The sequence below is a fragment of the Neodothiora populina genome, assembly GCF_041146345.1.
Source record: "Neodothiora populina strain CPC 39397 chromosome Unknown canker_contig_7, whole genome shotgun sequence".
Lineage (NCBI taxonomy): Eukaryota > Fungi > Ascomycota > Dothideomycetes > Dothideales > Dothioraceae > Neodothiora > Neodothiora populina.
The window spans coordinates 1,260,574-1,276,665 of NW_027191415.1; the positions used below are offsets into that span (position 1 = coordinate 1,260,574).

At 51.6% G+C, this 16,092-nt stretch overlaps 5 protein-coding genes across 6 annotated transcripts; 1 reads left to right on the top strand and 4 right to left on the bottom strand.

Moving 5' to 3' along the window:
* Positions 1-878: 878 nt before the first annotated feature.
* AAFC00_006465 (uncharacterized protein) lies at positions 879-4,387 on the bottom strand (the record flags this gene model as incomplete). Of its 2 annotated transcripts, none has more annotated exons than XM_069346427.1 (2): positions 879-4,030; positions 4,087-4,387. In XM_069346427.1, the coding sequence occupies 2 exons, from the start codon at positions 4,385-4,387 to the stop codon at positions 879-881; spliced, it is 3,453 nt and encodes a 1,150-aa protein (XP_069197638.1). The 2 variants fall into 2 exon arrangements, with proteins under 2 accessions (XP_069197638.1, XP_069197637.1); XM_069346426.1 differs by having other exon boundaries at positions 4,087-4,363.
* A 2,126-nt stretch (positions 4,388-6,513) lies between these two features.
* On the bottom strand, positions 6,514-8,544 carry AAFC00_006466 (uncharacterized protein; the record flags this gene model as incomplete). The annotated part of the gene is made up of 3 exons (XM_069346428.1): positions 6,514-8,041; positions 8,095-8,413; positions 8,475-8,544. The coding sequence occupies 3 exons, from the start codon at positions 8,542-8,544 to the stop codon at positions 6,514-6,516; spliced, it is 1,917 nt and encodes a 638-aa protein (XP_069197639.1).
* A 1,106-nt stretch (positions 8,545-9,650) lies between these two features.
* Positions 9,651-10,188, bottom strand: AAFC00_006467 (uncharacterized protein; the record flags this gene model as incomplete). Its single annotated transcript, XM_069348421.1, has 2 exons — positions 9,651-10,009; positions 10,065-10,188. 2 exons carry the CDS (start codon positions 10,186-10,188, stop codon positions 9,651-9,653), a joined length of 483 nt encoding a protein of 160 aa, XP_069197640.1.
* Positions 10,189-12,973: 2,785 nt separating this feature from the next.
* AAFC00_006468 (uncharacterized protein) lies at positions 12,974-14,609 on the bottom strand (the record flags this gene model as incomplete). The annotated part of the gene is made up of 2 exons (XM_069346429.1): positions 12,974-14,296; positions 14,358-14,609. The coding sequence occupies 2 exons, from the start codon at positions 14,607-14,609 to the stop codon at positions 12,974-12,976; spliced, it is 1,575 nt and encodes a 524-aa protein (XP_069197641.1).
* AAFC00_006469 (uncharacterized protein) lies at positions 14,280-14,537 on the top strand (the record flags this gene model as incomplete). Its single annotated transcript, XM_069348422.1, has 2 exons — positions 14,280-14,302; positions 14,363-14,537. 2 exons carry the CDS (start codon positions 14,280-14,282, stop codon positions 14,535-14,537), a joined length of 198 nt encoding a protein of 65 aa, XP_069197642.1.
* Positions 14,610-16,092: the final 1,483 nt, after the last annotated feature.

A 16,092-nucleotide genomic window follows, 5' to 3' on the forward strand; every position in this document is an offset into this window, starting at 1 on the left:
GTCCTTTTTGTGTTGTATTATCTATACTATTTATACTATTTATACTATTTATACTATTTATACTATTTATACTATTTATACTATCTATACTATACTGCATTATACAGTACTATACCGGAAAAGCACGGGCAGCCACTATTACGCTGAGACAGCAAATTAGGACGTGTATTGTTTCAAACACCATAATACTGTGCATGCGTGACTACCATTGTTCGTGTCATCTACATACACATGAGCGAGAGAGTGATCCACGAGCGTGCGTATAGTATAGACTGGTAAGACACACGGGTAAACAAAGTCTGAACAACGAGAGTTCTTGAAGAAGAACTTGGGTTGCTTAAGAAGAGAAACGAGAACGAGACGAGACGAGATGAGACGAGACGAGATGAGACGAGATGACTATACGTCAAGATATCAAAAGGTCAATTAACGGAGAGAAGGTAGACGTGACCCGTCCGTCCGGGGTCAAAAGACCATATGTATTCACGTTCCCTGTGAATCAGAGTAAGAAATAAGAATAAACAATAAGAAGAAGAAACCCCTGACTAAAAGACAAAACAGAAACGCCTTCGCTATGTGTTTCGAACAAGTACGCACGCATGCATGCATGCATGCTTGCTTGCTTGCTTGCGTGCTCGCGGGATAGACAGACTGAAATGGAAAAATTGTGCGGTTTTGAAGGCATTAGACTCGTCGCTGCTTCTTCTGTCCTCGCCTTACTCCTTCTGTGTCTTTGAAGATTGGGGGTTGGGACTTGGTAATGCTTTCCCTGGTTTCTCTTTGGCCTGCTGTTCGAAGGAGAGGGATAAGGATCTAAAAGCCCGGCGAAACAGAACAGACTGTACTCCAGAGGAGACCAACAGGATTCAAACGCAAGACTATTGCTCTTGTTGTTGCTGCTGCTGCAACGGCGGTCTCGAAAGTCCACTCTCCAAGTCCCCTCTCATGCTCATCGCCCGCTCTTCTTCCGAAATAAATTCGGCACTGTCCCCCTGTCCGATATGCGCTGCTCGGACATTTTGAAATACAGTCGCGTCGCCGGTGTTTCTGTGGCTCACGGTGCCCATGCTGGTGGGGCGGTCCAGATCCTCGAATTCTGCGCCGCCGAGACTGTTTTGGAAGCGCGGGTGATGAGGGATATAAGTGTTTGTGCCGGCACTCGAGTTGCGTCTGCTGTTCTTGCGAGGGACTGAGGGCGCAGGTGGGGCGATGGTCGTGGGCATCGTCGCGCCGTCACCTCCTGCTGCTGCTGCTGCTGCTGATGCTGCTGTTGGCGCGTCGACTGACTGGTAGTGGTGGTCGCCGAGGTTGAAGCTTCCACTGCGGACGATAGCCGGCAGACTAAACGGCGACGATCGACGACGCGCTTCTCTTGCTGCGTCTTCGTCGTCGTCGCTGTCCTGATCGTCACTACTGTCGGGATCCCAGGTGCCGTCGAGACGTGTGGTTATGCCCGAGGGTATCCTACGCTCGGGGTTTCTCACTCTGACAACATCTGGACTGTCGCTGACATCCCTCTCTGCTCCGCCAGATACCTGTCTGCTCTGACCTACTTCCGGAGAGTCTCGATACGGCGGGTAGTTCATCGGCGGACTCGTCTGCAACTCTTCGCCCTCGTCCGGATCATCGCCGAAACGGTCGCCTTGCTGGTCGCGACTCATGGTCGGTGGCATCCTACTGCTCCTGACCACCTCAAAGCCCTTTCCGGTTTCTTTGCTCTTGCCCTTGAACAGGCGCTGGAACCACGACGAGGCATTGGACACGGGGCCCATGGGATCTGCGGGACCGGTCTTGAGTTTTCTCGTCGGCCCACCTTCGCTGAGCGCTGGACCTCGCACTCCGTAATAGAAATCGACTTCGCGCACAGCGTAATCTGTGCGTTCGCGAGGCAGGTCTCCCAGGTCTGTATCGGAAGCGCCCCGATGATGCGAGCGCAGATATGCCGGCACAGGAGTGTCGTGCTCAAGCGAATCACGTTCCGCGCCGGCCTTGCTGCTGTGCGCGGGAGAGTCCATGTACGGCGCCTTGGTCCACTCGCCAGAATGTCGTGATTTAGCACCGGGAGTCAAGATGTCGTTTGTGTTCCTCCGCGCTCGTGGAGGGCGATAATAAGGATCCGAGAGGGGTTGCTCCGTCTTTATGCCCAGAATCGGACGTTTCGCACCCGTGGGTCCGGCGACACTGCTGGCTGAGCCGGGGATGACACTCCCAGCCGCATTGCTCGCGCCGGGAGTCTCCAAGCCTTGAGAAGTGGCGTAGTCTTGGTCGAAGTTGTCGAAACCGCTTGACCTGGGATCTAATTGCTGATTCAGCAACATCTGCGAGCTGGCAGACATGCTTCTCGACCTAGTGCCTCCCATGAGATTGAGAGATTTTGCGTCGGAATCATTCGCCAACATGGCAGCGTCAGACGTCATACTATTGGCTCTGCCCTTTCCTGGCTCGCGCTTGGCCAACTGGCGCCAGCTGTATGAGATGAGTCCGCCTCTCTGCGCACCATGCTGGGGGTCACCTCCCGCGCCGGCCATCCTGGCACCGACTTCTATCAGGGTCTGTATGGCGTTGATGAAGAATCCAAACACCAGCACTGCGGCGTGGAGAAGAAGAATGGCATATCCAATCCATCCCTTTGGTCCTTCGGTGACGCCCAGAGAAGGCACAAAGGCCACACTCAGCAGAATGGCGGCCAGACGAGCGGCGGCGAAGAAGGTATGGTAGGCGTTCATGTGGGTGGGCGAGTGGAAGGGCTTGAAGGCGTGAAGGGTCAGGATCAAGACGACTTCGCAGATGGCGAGTACAATAATCTGGGCGATCCCGGACGGCTGCACCGCACCGATTGCGACGCCGCGCATAAACGTAAGCACTGCGGGAATCAGAGCAAAGGGCGCCGCCTCGTCAGAGTAAGTGTTGTAGAGGGAGCCGTAGAGCAGAACAGTGGGAAGGTCGTCGAAGAGATATGCGCGCGGTTTGGTGCGGAAAATGAGGATCAGGATCCAACCGGCAAACACGATGATGGCGAGCAACAATATCACGGAGCAGGCGACGACGGCAGCGGTCGAGCGAGCGGCAATGACCAGCTGGAACATGGATATGGACACGACAGGCAGGAGAAAGTAGTTGAAGATGACGCGCACAACCATGCCACCACTGAGCGGCCAGTTCTTGGAGCGCAAGTCTTCCTCGGACGTCGAGGTCAGGAAGCGGTAGAGCCAGCGGGACAGGAAGCCGATCTGGCAGATGACGACGGCGATGGCGCACAAGACGACGAGCCAGATGGCCATGCAGGCCCACGTGTCTCTGACGGCCGTCATGCCGATCAGCTGGCTCATCCTCGTCATGCCGTATGTTCCGTTGGTGAAGTAGATGCCGTCGGAGAGCGACTGTGTGCCGGCGCCGTGAGACACGAAGCTCTCGTTGAACAGCAGGGCGGACCAGGCGACATTGCGCGTGGCGGGCTGGTAGAAGCCAGGGTAGTTCAGCGTCAGAGCGCCCGTCAGGAAGATGAACTGGATGTACTGCAGGCAATCGTTGAAGCCAGGAGTGACCAGACGCAGCAGATCCTCGTCTCTGCCGTAGTTTGTCGTCCACTTGAAGGGATCCGTCGAGCCCCACGGACTGTAGACGGCGGCGGCGGCGGTGCCAATGGCGACGAAGCAGAGGACGGCGACGGGCAGATACGTCAAGAGCCCGACCAGTGTGCCTCCCAGCGCCGGAGTGATGTTGGCCGATATACACGCCAGGTCGGGGGCGCCCGCATCGCCCGACTGTACTCTTAACGTTGCGGCGAAGGTGGCGAAGGCGTAGGAGCTGTGGAAGTTGTGGCCGACAGAGAAGGCGGACAGCGAGTAGGGATCCGAGTAGTTGCCGCCGAGACTGGAAAAGGAGGGAGCCAGGGGACACTCGCCGCCGACGACGGATTGGCAGAACTGGCTGGCGTTTGCGTCGTAGGCGCTGTAGGTGAGCACATTGAAGTCCTGGAAGAGGGTGGAGAAATGGTTGTTCGACGGCGAGACATCGAGGATTTTCCCGACTGGGTATACAAGGTCAGTGTGTGTCTTTTGTTGCTGTCTTACTCTGATGACATACAAGTGTCGTTTGGGTTCGTCCAGCTGGGATCCGTCGCCGGCGGATAGTTGCCCACGACGGCCTGGCCGGACACGTTTCCGTAGACGGTGATGTTGAGGTTGTGGTTCGGCGCCGACTCGTCGAAGCGCGCGTCGACATACAGAGGGATGAATTGCAGTTGTAGCGGATTCGAGATGATGATGTTCGGGTCCAGGCAGTTGTCGAAGTTGATGAAGACGGCAGTCGCTGATTCAAGCAGCAGCATCAGCATCATCCAAACCGACAACCGGACGAGCATCCTCGTCTTGGTCGTGTTCGACATTGCTGTCGGCATTCCTTTCATGAGCCGCCGCCGCCGCCGTTGCCGCTGCTGCTGCTGCTGCTGCTGTTGTCGCGCCGCCGGCTGCTCGTCACTGCGGCGAATGTAGCCCGTGAAGACGGCATGGGCGTGTGGTGCTGCCTCGGACCTCGTCGTCGTCGTTGTCTTCTTTGTCGTCGTTGTCTGAATCGTTGCGGTTTTTGCGAATCCAAGAGAAAAGAAAACAGTCCGGTCAAAAGTATACAATCAAGAAAAGAAAGGAGTCAAGAAAATAAAGAACACACGATGGCGCGCGCGGGTGGGAGGGTGATTTTTACAGTCCAGAAATGTAAATGGGGATTACATGTGTATATACGAAAGTACTACTACTCCTGTGGACTTGAGGATACGATGATTATAGTAGTCTACCAGGTTTTCGAGTATCTTTAGTCACTCGACATATGCGTCGATGTCATCGGGGAACCGTTCGCAAAGTATCATCGGGCGCGTTTTATTTTAGCTTCTGTGATTCTTTTGGCATTAGGTTGCTAGTAATTACTAGAAAACTAGAACGACACACGCGTGCAGCCAGCGAGAGAGACTGCATTTTTGTTTATTGCTATTGCTGTCGCTATTGCCATTGCTATTGCTATACCTCTGGTGACGACTCTACCGTGCAATATGGTAATCAATCATGACTTTAAAGTAGCCGTGCTTCCCTGTACGTATTGTTGTACACCTACCTTACTGTACCTTACGAGAACTCTTCTTTCGTCTCCACTCCACCACCTCATCAGCTGCATCCAAGGAACGCCAACCCGCAGTTGTGGGAAAGACGGATGCTCACTTGTACGCGCATTCCCCTGTCAATCGCCAAGCAACAGGAAATCAACTTTCGCTCTCTGCCGTGCCACCAGGATCGCAGGAGGGTCATGGCCTGAACCTGGACACCACCAAGTCTCTGGATTTGGCAAAGCAGTCGCCCGGACAAGGACATAGAGACGCAGCGTGAGAGGGGAGACAGGTTGCCTCACATGCACTGTACAGTACTGTTGGTTTCTACTGTACTCCGCGGGTTGGTTCAGCATTCCCCTCCTTCATCCTTCTCTCTCATAATACACATCCCCCGGTCGAACCGAAAAGGGACGCCGCACTGTACAGTATACTATTAATATCCCCTCGCCCATTTCTTCTCTTTTTCAACCAACTCTAAGAGCCGCCGACCAGCCAGCCAAGCAGCCCAGCATGCAGGCAGGCAGGCAGGCAGGCAGCCATTCAGTCTGTAACAAGTACCTGAACCAAGAACTATAAAAACAAAAACAAACATAAATAAATAGCCAAAACACCAGATTATCCACCCTGTCACCGATCTCTTGATGATCTACGGTTAAAAGCACACTACCCGCTACAGTACAGTAGGCAGCCCTCGGTACCTTGGTCCGTGTGAGGTTCTGGCTCTTCTGTTCTTTCTTTGTCCGGAGACTGTAAATGTGGGACACACGACACGCGCTTTTCCTTTGTCCTTTTCCTGTTTCTTCCTCTGGCTGCTGCGGTCTCGCCCTCCCGAATCAGGCACACGCAAGAGGATCTTCCCCTTGCGAAGGCCCGGCCTGTAGCACGGACACTTCATTACTCGTGGCCACTTTGGCTTTAGTGATGGATATCGTGTGCTGTGCTGTGCTGTTGACTCGGCTTCTCGCGTGGTAAGCTAAAGTAGAATGGTCGCCGACGGTCGATCATCCAGGGGGATCGGCTTCTGATGTCGTAGACCATAGATTTGTACAGTACATACATGACTGAAGCTACGATCGTCATATCCATCGAGACAGTATCGATGGCTGGCAGGCATTGAAGACTACGGATTTATGAGATGCTTGCGCTGACGTACTACTGTAGCAATAACCCATTCGTGACGGTGTTCGGGCACGTGTGCTGGATCTTCACGCTATTCGTGTGATCGGCTTGTTCGTTCGTCCTTAAATGGCTGTCCTGTTCACATGTCGTCGCCAATTCCAGTCATTGTCCATCAATCCCATGCTGTGCCATCACAATAACGTATCCGAGTTCTCACGTCCTTCCAAAACGCCTCTCGTGTCTCTTTCCCATTTTCGTGTTTCTCCCGACCAGTATGTTGACCCAAAAAAAAGGCTTCAGCCGGGATAGCTGCCCGCGCTGCCAAACGATTGACCCAGAGAAGTCGAATACCTCCTGTTGATCGGCTCGTTCATGCCTATCGGCGCCGACATCTTCCTCGACGTCTTCCGCTGCAGTGTCCCAGATGTCTGTCGCCGGATCTGGTCGCGCGAGGCGCCATCGGAAGTATATCCGTCTTCCGACGCGCCAGTTATCGAAGACGCCGTATTGGTCCTGCTGAGCAGTGGGCCGACTCCGCCGTAGCCCTCTTCTTGCTCCTCCTCTTCCTCTTGCGCAGTCGCTGTAGCCAATGCCTTTCGCGAAGCCCCTTGATCGTCCTCGTCTGCCACGTCCTCTTCGTCACTGTCCTCGACGTCGTCGTCGTCGCCTCCGAAGCCATCGCCCTCCACAAGCCAAAAGGTAGGGATCGCAGATACAAAGGCGATAGCAGATAGAAGCCACCATGGTGCGATGATGAAGTTTCGTTGTATGCCGAGAGTGAACACCGTTCCTCCGATCGCCGGACCAAACGCCCTGCCTAGTGCGCCACAGCTAGTTGCTAGACCGTTCAGCGTGCCCAGGATACGCAGACTGCTCGCCGAATTGGTGAGCAAGATGGTCGAGCTGGGGAATGCAAAGGTCGTGCAACACCCCTTTGCTACCATGAAGCCGAAGATGGCGATCTGCTGGAGTGTCTGACTGGGCAGTAGCGCGGTGAAAGGTACGAAGAAATAAACGACTGGCATGAGCACGGCGCAGATCCGCAGACATCGGAGCACACCGTATCGCCTGGCAATGGGTGGGAACACAAAGAACTGGACGAACATGCCCCAGAACCCGTAGAGCGTGAAGAGAAGACCAATGTGACGCGAGTCAAGACCGAACCCACCGGAGAACCTGAACGGTGGAGCAAAGGCTGGATTTCCATGTGATTGGTCTTGCCTAGGATGGTGCATGAAGATTGGGATCAATTGATCAAAGGCAATGTTGTGCAGTGCAAGCAAAGTGTATACTATCAAATTCATGATCGACTGGTAGTGAAGAACCTCTCGAATGCTTGGTGGAGGGGGAACATCCTTTGGCTTCGAGACCACACCGGTCTCTTCATCCGTGGCAGAACTGCTGGATAGGGTGGGCTTCAGCAAAGGCTCGCGCTGAGGCTCGTCGTCGGTGGTGCGGGTGAAAGTTCTCGTGATACTGCAAACGCTACGGCGTACGGCATGTTTCAGTTCGTCACCGAGCAGCAGTCCATAATCTCGTTGATCACGTCTTTCAGCTAGAGTCTCTTCGAGGAACAAGATCCCTATGATAATACCAAAGATGAAGATCGATGCCGCTATTATGTTTGGTAATGCATAAGGGAATCTCTGAAGCAAGCTCGCATCCAACGGCAGAGGCTCCCCGGGCTCAATTCGAAAGGGATTCGCGAGCGCGCCTCCCATGGTAGGACCGAAAATACTACCTATGTTCCACACGAGCGGCATGATGGAGAAAGCCTTGGGCTGCAATTCCTTCCACGGAACCATTTCTGCAACGGATGTTCGGCTGACAAATGTGAGCTCAGCAGTACAGAAGCAAAAAAGAATACATCAACATACATTATACCGACGTTACCATTTCCAGCACCAGCAAGTGCGCGCGCAACAATGGCCATCGGGAGCGACCGACTGAATCCCCAGAGCAAACTCGTAATCATCGTTGAAGTCAGACCTAGAAGAATAACAGGTTTACGCCCATACTTGTCACTGGCGCGACCCCAGGGCACCGCGGTCATGGTTTGAGCGAGTGGGAACATTGATGCAGCTATACCAGCCCATTTCGGCACTTGATCTTCAGACACATGGAGCGACGCAATCATTTCTGGGAGATATGGGAAGATAGACGTGAATGCAATAGGTTCTCCAAATCTAGCCAAAGCTGCGACAGTCTATTAGAACCGCTTGTTTTGGAGGCATTGACTCGATGCCTGTGAACTCACCAAGCACCAGCATCTGCTGGACAGGCAGACGGCGTTCCGTCCCATGATGAGGATGATTGTCCGCCTTCATATCGATAATTCTTGTCTAGACCAAACGCTGTGCTATAGAGCGAAGACGCTTTTTATGTCTCGGCGAAGAAAACATCAACGAAGAGCCTGTAAATAAAGACCCATAAACAACAAAAGACTCGCCAGAGTCACAGCACGCGAGGCTACACCGCACGTTCGCCAGATCAGCAAAATAATGCATCGTCGCAAGCACGAAATGCCTTGCAGTAATAATACAAGATAAGATAGGTCACACGACACCCTCGGAGCGACAGCCGTGAGGTGCCGCGTGTACCGAAGCTCGGACCGAACATGACATGCGCTAGGATCGACAATGCGCGTGGGAAGACGTTACTACCTACTGTACCTTCGTAGAACATATAGAAGACGAGAGCGTTGCGGACAACACTAGAGCAGGCAGCGAAGTTGTGAGTCGGGACGATAGGGGAGATGTGAAGTCTGATATGCGGTTCGAGCACATGGACTCAGTGATTTAGATAATAGATGATAGAGCATCATATGACCAATGCTGGCATCGAGGACATACTGTGTCTCAGAAATATAAAAAGCGTGCTCAGAGGATATACTCACGTCAGTCCACGAGGCGTTCAACCATCGTAGAATGCTCGACATGTCAACGGCGTGTCAACATGCCTTCGTCGCCGATACTGTGCTTCCCCTGTGCCCTTCGACTCCAAGGTCATTCTGCTGGCCAAGTACTCTGCCATCATGATGTCTAGAATAACATTCTGACTTGGGAGACCTTTAGCGTACTTCTTCGATGCTCAGATGAGCTACCGATGCCATCAACGTCTTCGCTGCTTCGCAGTCTTCTGAATGGCTGCGGACTTTTGTGTCATCTCGACGATATGTTCTTCTACTGTCATCCGATTGAGACTATGCTCCTGTCGGTCATGGCAGGAATATGCTGTTTCATCGCCGCAGACTCGAATCTGCAAATGTCCGACCGCAGTGATTGTGGACTAAATATGTTGTGTTGGCTTTCATGGCTTGGATTTTGGTTCTCCATACTTCCTGCAACATGTCGTGCAGCTCGTGGTGCGCATGTTTGACGGAGAGAGGTCGCTGCTATGGGTGGCTGTTGTTTTTAACTAAATCCTGAAATCCTCACGGGATCTTGGGAGACGTGACTACGTCGTCCGCAAGATCACTATGTATCTCAACCTCCCTCAACGCCTCGATCCCTCCGTTTGGGACGGTCTTCCGCGAAGCATGATCCGCCGTGCACGATGTGGTCATGGTAGGCATGTTGCCACTCGAGCTGGCATAATCTGGTAGAAGACCTGGCAAGTCGTCTGGATGTGCAAAATTTGAGTAGAAAGATGTTGCAGCGACTGAAACCGCTGGTTGGCTTTTAGGCATTGATCCCGGCGTGGATTTCAATGGCACATTCCTAGCAATATGTCGCGTGCCGGTTCCATTACTTTTGTGTGTGATATAGTAGAGGCTAAGAATGCACACGACAACTATCTGAGGTCAGTACAAGAATCCAGTAATGTTCGACGACCTCAAAGCACTCACCGTTAAAATTGCAAAACAGCAAGCACATCCAGGCGCGTTCGGCCACGATCACAGTCATGGTCAGGATGTTGGACAATGTTGACAGCAAAGTCGCAACCATGCCGATGAGTGTGCGAATAGCCATCTTTCGTAGTTCGGGATTGCTGCCGTTGCCATAGGACTGGAGCTCTAGATTGCGTCAGATGCTGGTGTATTGTGCTGCGAAGATTCACATACTTCTGATGGGTTCAACAAAAAGTATAGTGAGGTAGATCTGCAAAGCGTCAGTAGAGCAACGTGTTTAGGACAGAACTTCAGAATCCTACATTAACGCCAGTATCAAAAATCAGAGCCGGAACAAGAATTTGTCGTCCTAGACCAATGACGCATTCGCCATGCTCATTTATCCTGTGCAGTCGGCTGCTATCGTTAGACCTTGATTCGTTGTTTAGGGATCGATCCACTCACTATACGAACAATAACACCACGAAGGCGCCGTACACTCCTACGAAAGGTAAGTACTATCCCTTTAAGAAATGATGTGTTTTCATAAGCCTACCTAGCACTCCGACTGATTCGTGTTAGCTCAGTCTTCTCGTGCACCCTCAAGGATAGATGACTTACACAGATTGAAAAGGTACAGACGGTCCTTCATTCTACTCTTCGCGGGGTGCCGTACAATGCGCTAGATTCCACACGTCAATTACAAGGAGGCAAGTGACATGGGACTCGAGCACTTACAGCCTTTTCAACGAAGAATAGATACATGAACTAAGGCTGCATTAGCTCCATGACTACGCGAGATCAATGTCCGTTTGATGACTTACGATCCTGCTCGAGAAATAGAAGCAGAGGCCTGCCCGAAGAAGATACATGAGCGAACGTCGCATATGACTGAAAATAGAAATACCCACAAAACAAGATCGCCACATCACACAGCGATTCTGACCGATCCAAAGCGAAGTTCTTAGCAAGCACGCTTGTGCTGACGGTGTAGACCCATGCGTCGATGTATGTGATCAGAAGCAACCAAGTCGCTGCTGATAATCGAGTCCATGTTCGAATGTAAACCACTCGGCGACTGAAGCAGTATGCAATAATGGTGACCGAGATGAAGCTCACCAAAGACGTAAGCACACGAGGCCCCGCGGCCACTTTGTCACCTTGGGCTATGCGGGAGTGCCTTTCCATCTTGCCATGAAAAGGTGCAAGGAGACTTTGGCGAAGGAGATGAAGAATACAAGATTTGCATTGTGTTGGTATATCTGTGAGGACGGCGTGGACTGGCGCACCGTCACAAACGGATTGACCGTTACGAATCTGGGACGTCTTCGCCGTTCATCCGCAACGGCCACCATTGATTATGTTCCAGAATTACCTATAGTCCAGTTGCACGTGTCTCACTCCATCAACGTCATGAGCTGTGGACGGTGAGTAATTTTTGTCTTATTTGTACGAACAGCATACAGGTCCGAATGAATTGCAATGCAAGACTCGAGCCTCGCGAAATAACTTCCACAACGTCCTGCGCTCATCTTCTCGATCGCGCTGTGTCATTTTTGTCTATGCCACTGAGGGTGAGTGAAGCCATGAACCCATGTGTTCTGTTGTCAGGAACGTTTCCAGCGTTGGAATGTCTTTGTCCTACGACGTTCTTACTCTCGCTTATATGAAGTTTTCTCGCAGGAGTAGACTCCGCAACTACATGTTCAGCAACGATCATTCGAACGGTACAACGTGTACCACGCTCCAGACCTACACGTTTACAACAACATGGCATCTCATGATATATATAAGGCGAGCACCCGACGTGCACAGCGACGTACCGAGACCTATGGCAGTTCTTCGAGAACATCTCAGCCGGACTACCGTGAATAATAATGGCATCTCAAATACTATAAGCTCGAGTAGTACACCACGCTACATCACGCCACACCACGCGCGCAGATGATTTCTCGTTTTTATCAAACTTTGGCAGCGCTGTCCAGAGTCCCCAGAAATTGCTTAGATGTGGTGGGAGAAAGAGGAAATATTCCGGAGGTATGGGATGATTGTAGTAGAGGTCCTGATCTACATAGGTAATGAAGCTAAGGTACCTTACCTACCGTCATGTGTTCGACAGTCACCTACATGTTGAGACATCTAGGTACGAAACGCAAGGTTATCCCTGCCGTCTTTGTGGCAAGAAAGTCTGCATTGAGCCAATTTTATAACGAACCCTTGAAGATAAGTTTAACTTTCAACATTATTCAACTTTGAAACATCGCTTTCGAGTGGCATGAGAGGATCATCAATAAGAAATAGTGTTAGCTACCGTAAGATACTTCAAGGTGTGTCACCTTATACGAGGATAAAGACATCAACGGCAAAGTAAGAAGAGTAGTGCAAAAACGAAGTCAAACACACGTGGGAAAAGGCAGTTTGCTAGATGGGGAAATGCGGAGTCATAGATCGCAACTAATGTAGAAGGAACGAACGACGATCACACCACCTGAACCTCCGTCTGCCATTCGGCTATACGGGCGTAGCCTTTGTCCGAAGTCCACGATTGTTACGACCCAGAAGAACCCACGGAAGGCATAAGACCAGACGATGGTTCCTTTTGCCATTTATAAGCCTTTTGGCCATCGAATCTTGTACAGTACACTATGTTTCCGGCCTATGTTCTGACTTCTGCGCATAGCCAGTATTTGCCCTTCTGCGACAGAATTGTAGGCAAGACCATGGGCTCGTTGTAACTGCCTAAATTCGAGGACATCAAAGCGAGAGCAAGCAGATCAAGGCATATGCAAAGCCTGAGCAGTAGATGGTGTGTGTGTCAAAAGTGAAGAGGAAAGTGTTATTATTTTTGGTAACCATTTATCCACCAAAAATGCAGCCTGGGACTCTGAAGGTCCAATTCGTAACAGGCAATACCATTAAAATCATATCTATCTTTTGAAGTAGCGCATCTCCAGAGGGCGCAAGACGAGGTACATCGTGAAAGAGAAAGCGAAAGCAAGTGCGGACCCAACATCGCCGCCAAAAGGTGCCTTACCAGCCTGAAGGGCAATAGGACCAACGAAGAAATTTTGCGACATGCCGGTGACCATACCAGCAATGCCGAAGCCGAAAGCAACAACAGCAGCGAAGGAAGGAGGAAGATTTGCAGGCTTGTCATAGTCACCAACAACGTATCCCTTGAGACCGCGCTTGAACACGAAGTGATCACATAGGGAAATTCCCTCGTAGATGGCGAGCCAGTAGCCAATGAAGTTCATGAAGTTCTCAAGGACGTCTTCAAAGTGAGAGTATCCAGGAATTGCAATGGCGATATAGCATCCGGTGGCAATACCGGTCCAGAGAAAACGTGGAACGCGCTGGGTCCAGCGACCCAAGATCTGAACAGTCAAACCGACAGAGTAGAGGTTGGGGCAGTTGTTGGCGACAATGGAGAGAGCAAGGAGGACGAGGCAGAATTTGCCAAATGTGCCAAGGTGGGTGATAAGAACGGCACCAAGGAGACCTCCAGTACCCGAAGCGTCGTATCCAGTTTGATACATGTTAACTCCGCCATTGATTGATGTAGCGGTGATGATAGCGATACCCAGGAACTCAGTGAAGAGAAGGGGGATGATCAAGCCAAGGAAAGTCCAGAAGAAGACCTTGACACGGCTCTGACTGGACGGCTGATAAACGGTGTAATCAGCAGCATAACTGGTCCAGCCAGTTGCGAAGCCATAGACCGTGGCACCAAACGACAAGCAGTGGCCCATCTCCGCCTTGCCGACTTCCATCGGGATGTTGCGGAAGTCACCAGTGTGCGCAAAGACACCAAGAGTGATGAGGAACACGATGAAGGTCGGGATCCAGCTGTAGAACTCGTAGGCGTGGACGATCTTGTAGCCGAACAGAGTGATGGCGAAGGTCAAAATGGCAATGATGATCACACCGGCGAATCCAGGAACGTCGGTGTTGACGGTGTGGATAAGCTGGGCTCCAACAATAGAGTTGACCGAAGACCATCCGATACATGCGATGATGTTGAAGACGGCGATGAGCTTTGCGCCCCACCAGCCAAACCAGAACCTTGAGAGCACCATCTGCCTCAGACCAAAGACTGGTCCAAAAGTAGAGAAAAAGCAGACGGGCAAGATGCCGATGATGTTAAAGAAGAGGCATACGAGGATAGCATCAACAAAGCCAAGGTAGAATATGGTCTTCGCTAGGATACCAATGGCGAAAGAAGACACGACCATGTTGGCCGAGAGCCACTTGAGGTATGTATTAGCATCATGACTTGATCCGACTTATTCAAGGACTGAGGGTGCTCACCATAGTCGACACGTTCAGCAGAGCGCGAAAGCCCGTATCGGTACGTTCATCTTCAGGGACTCGCTCGATACCTCTCTGCTCAATCTTGAGCTTTCCTGCCAGACGCTGTGCCTTTGCATAGAAGCCATCTCCATATGTGAAGGTTTCCCCAGGAACGGCTCCATCCTCCGCGATATATGAGGGGTGCTTGTCGGACTCGCTAGCGACACCCACGTCCACCGGGTTCTTCTCCAGATCGTAATGCGCAGACATCTCGGTGCCGTCGCTGCTCCTTGCACGTAGCTGTGAAGAATAGACGTGAGGCAACGGTTGTGCTGGAGTGCTGTGCTTGGGGTAGCCGAGAGACTATGAGTTTCTCTTACTCAAGAGTCGGGCGGGTGCGACTATTTGAAGGTGAGACTTGATCGCACCTCGCCGATGGGCCACGGGCAGGGCACATAAAAGCAAAGATAAAGGCTTGTCTAGGGCCCATTGCTTAGATTGTCTTGGCTGAGGAGAGTTGCCATACGCGGTCTGCTCCGCTAAGAGTTCGAAGGCCGTTTGGCAAGGCTTGTACGATCTAGTGCCGTTCTGGAAGCCACTTGCCTTTTTCACCTGCCGCTCTACGATAGGAAACACATTCTATTGGCTCACGTATCAAGATAAGGCATTTCACGCGCATTGCCCATCTCAATATGGTGACCAAGATGTACTGTAAAGGCATCACCCGAGCTACCAGATCCTGGAGAAGTGGATGTATAGATGTACTTTACAGTAGCAGCTTTCGAACGATCGGAACATCTGGATCGCATCGCTGCTCGCGCATTCTCAAGTAGGTGCAAGTATCTACCAGCATGACAGGGGTGCGGACGAACAGCATGGCGAGGTAAGCGTAGGCGAACGCCCATAGAGACCTATAGAGCGCTCGGCTTTGTGGGGAGTGGGTCCGGCCACGAAGGGCAAAGGGCGAACCGTAAAACCACCTCGGGAACTTTTTTGACCCTGGACGAGATTGGGGCAAATTCGTCGTCTGAAAAAGCACATATTGCAGTTCTAGACTCGAGATTCACTTGATAGTCATCGTGTTTGGCACTGATCCTGGCTTTTCTGTACGCATTGCACATCGCGAGATGGATATCTTCGCAAAGCCCTCGCCAATCATATAGCAAAACAATATCGTGCTGAAATTCAACGAACCATATTGCAAGTAAGTTGTTATTAATGCCAAGAACTTTGATCGAATGTGTGGTTTCGGCTGCGATCCTAAAGATCCACTCAGTGCTTAAGCGAGCTGTTCCAGGACTGTAACATCAAGCCATGCGTCTGGAACCCCGGACAAGCCCTAGAACCCTCAAGCCTGAGGAGGAAACTGCAACATTGATCAAGCAAAGTTTGAGTACTGTGGTACCTAATTGAGTTCGCAACACTGTCGCGCTGGCCGACCTGACAGTAATGACCTTGTAATACAATTAGTTTTACGACAGAGATTCGCCGGTGTTACAGGTTCAAATGACCGCAGTTGACTTAGGGAACACGCCCTGATATGCATGTGAGTCAAACTCCAACATTGCCTTCCATAATTATCGTCGAACGATCATGACCTGTGGTCAAAGTACACTACATCGTCTCGAGTAATGTGTACTGCACACCTGTGGGGTTGACTCTGCAGCGCTGTAAGGCACATAATGCGGGTGCGGACGAGCGCTTATCTCCGCCCGCATGCGTAGCCGTTGGAGTATTAACTTCATCGTACAAC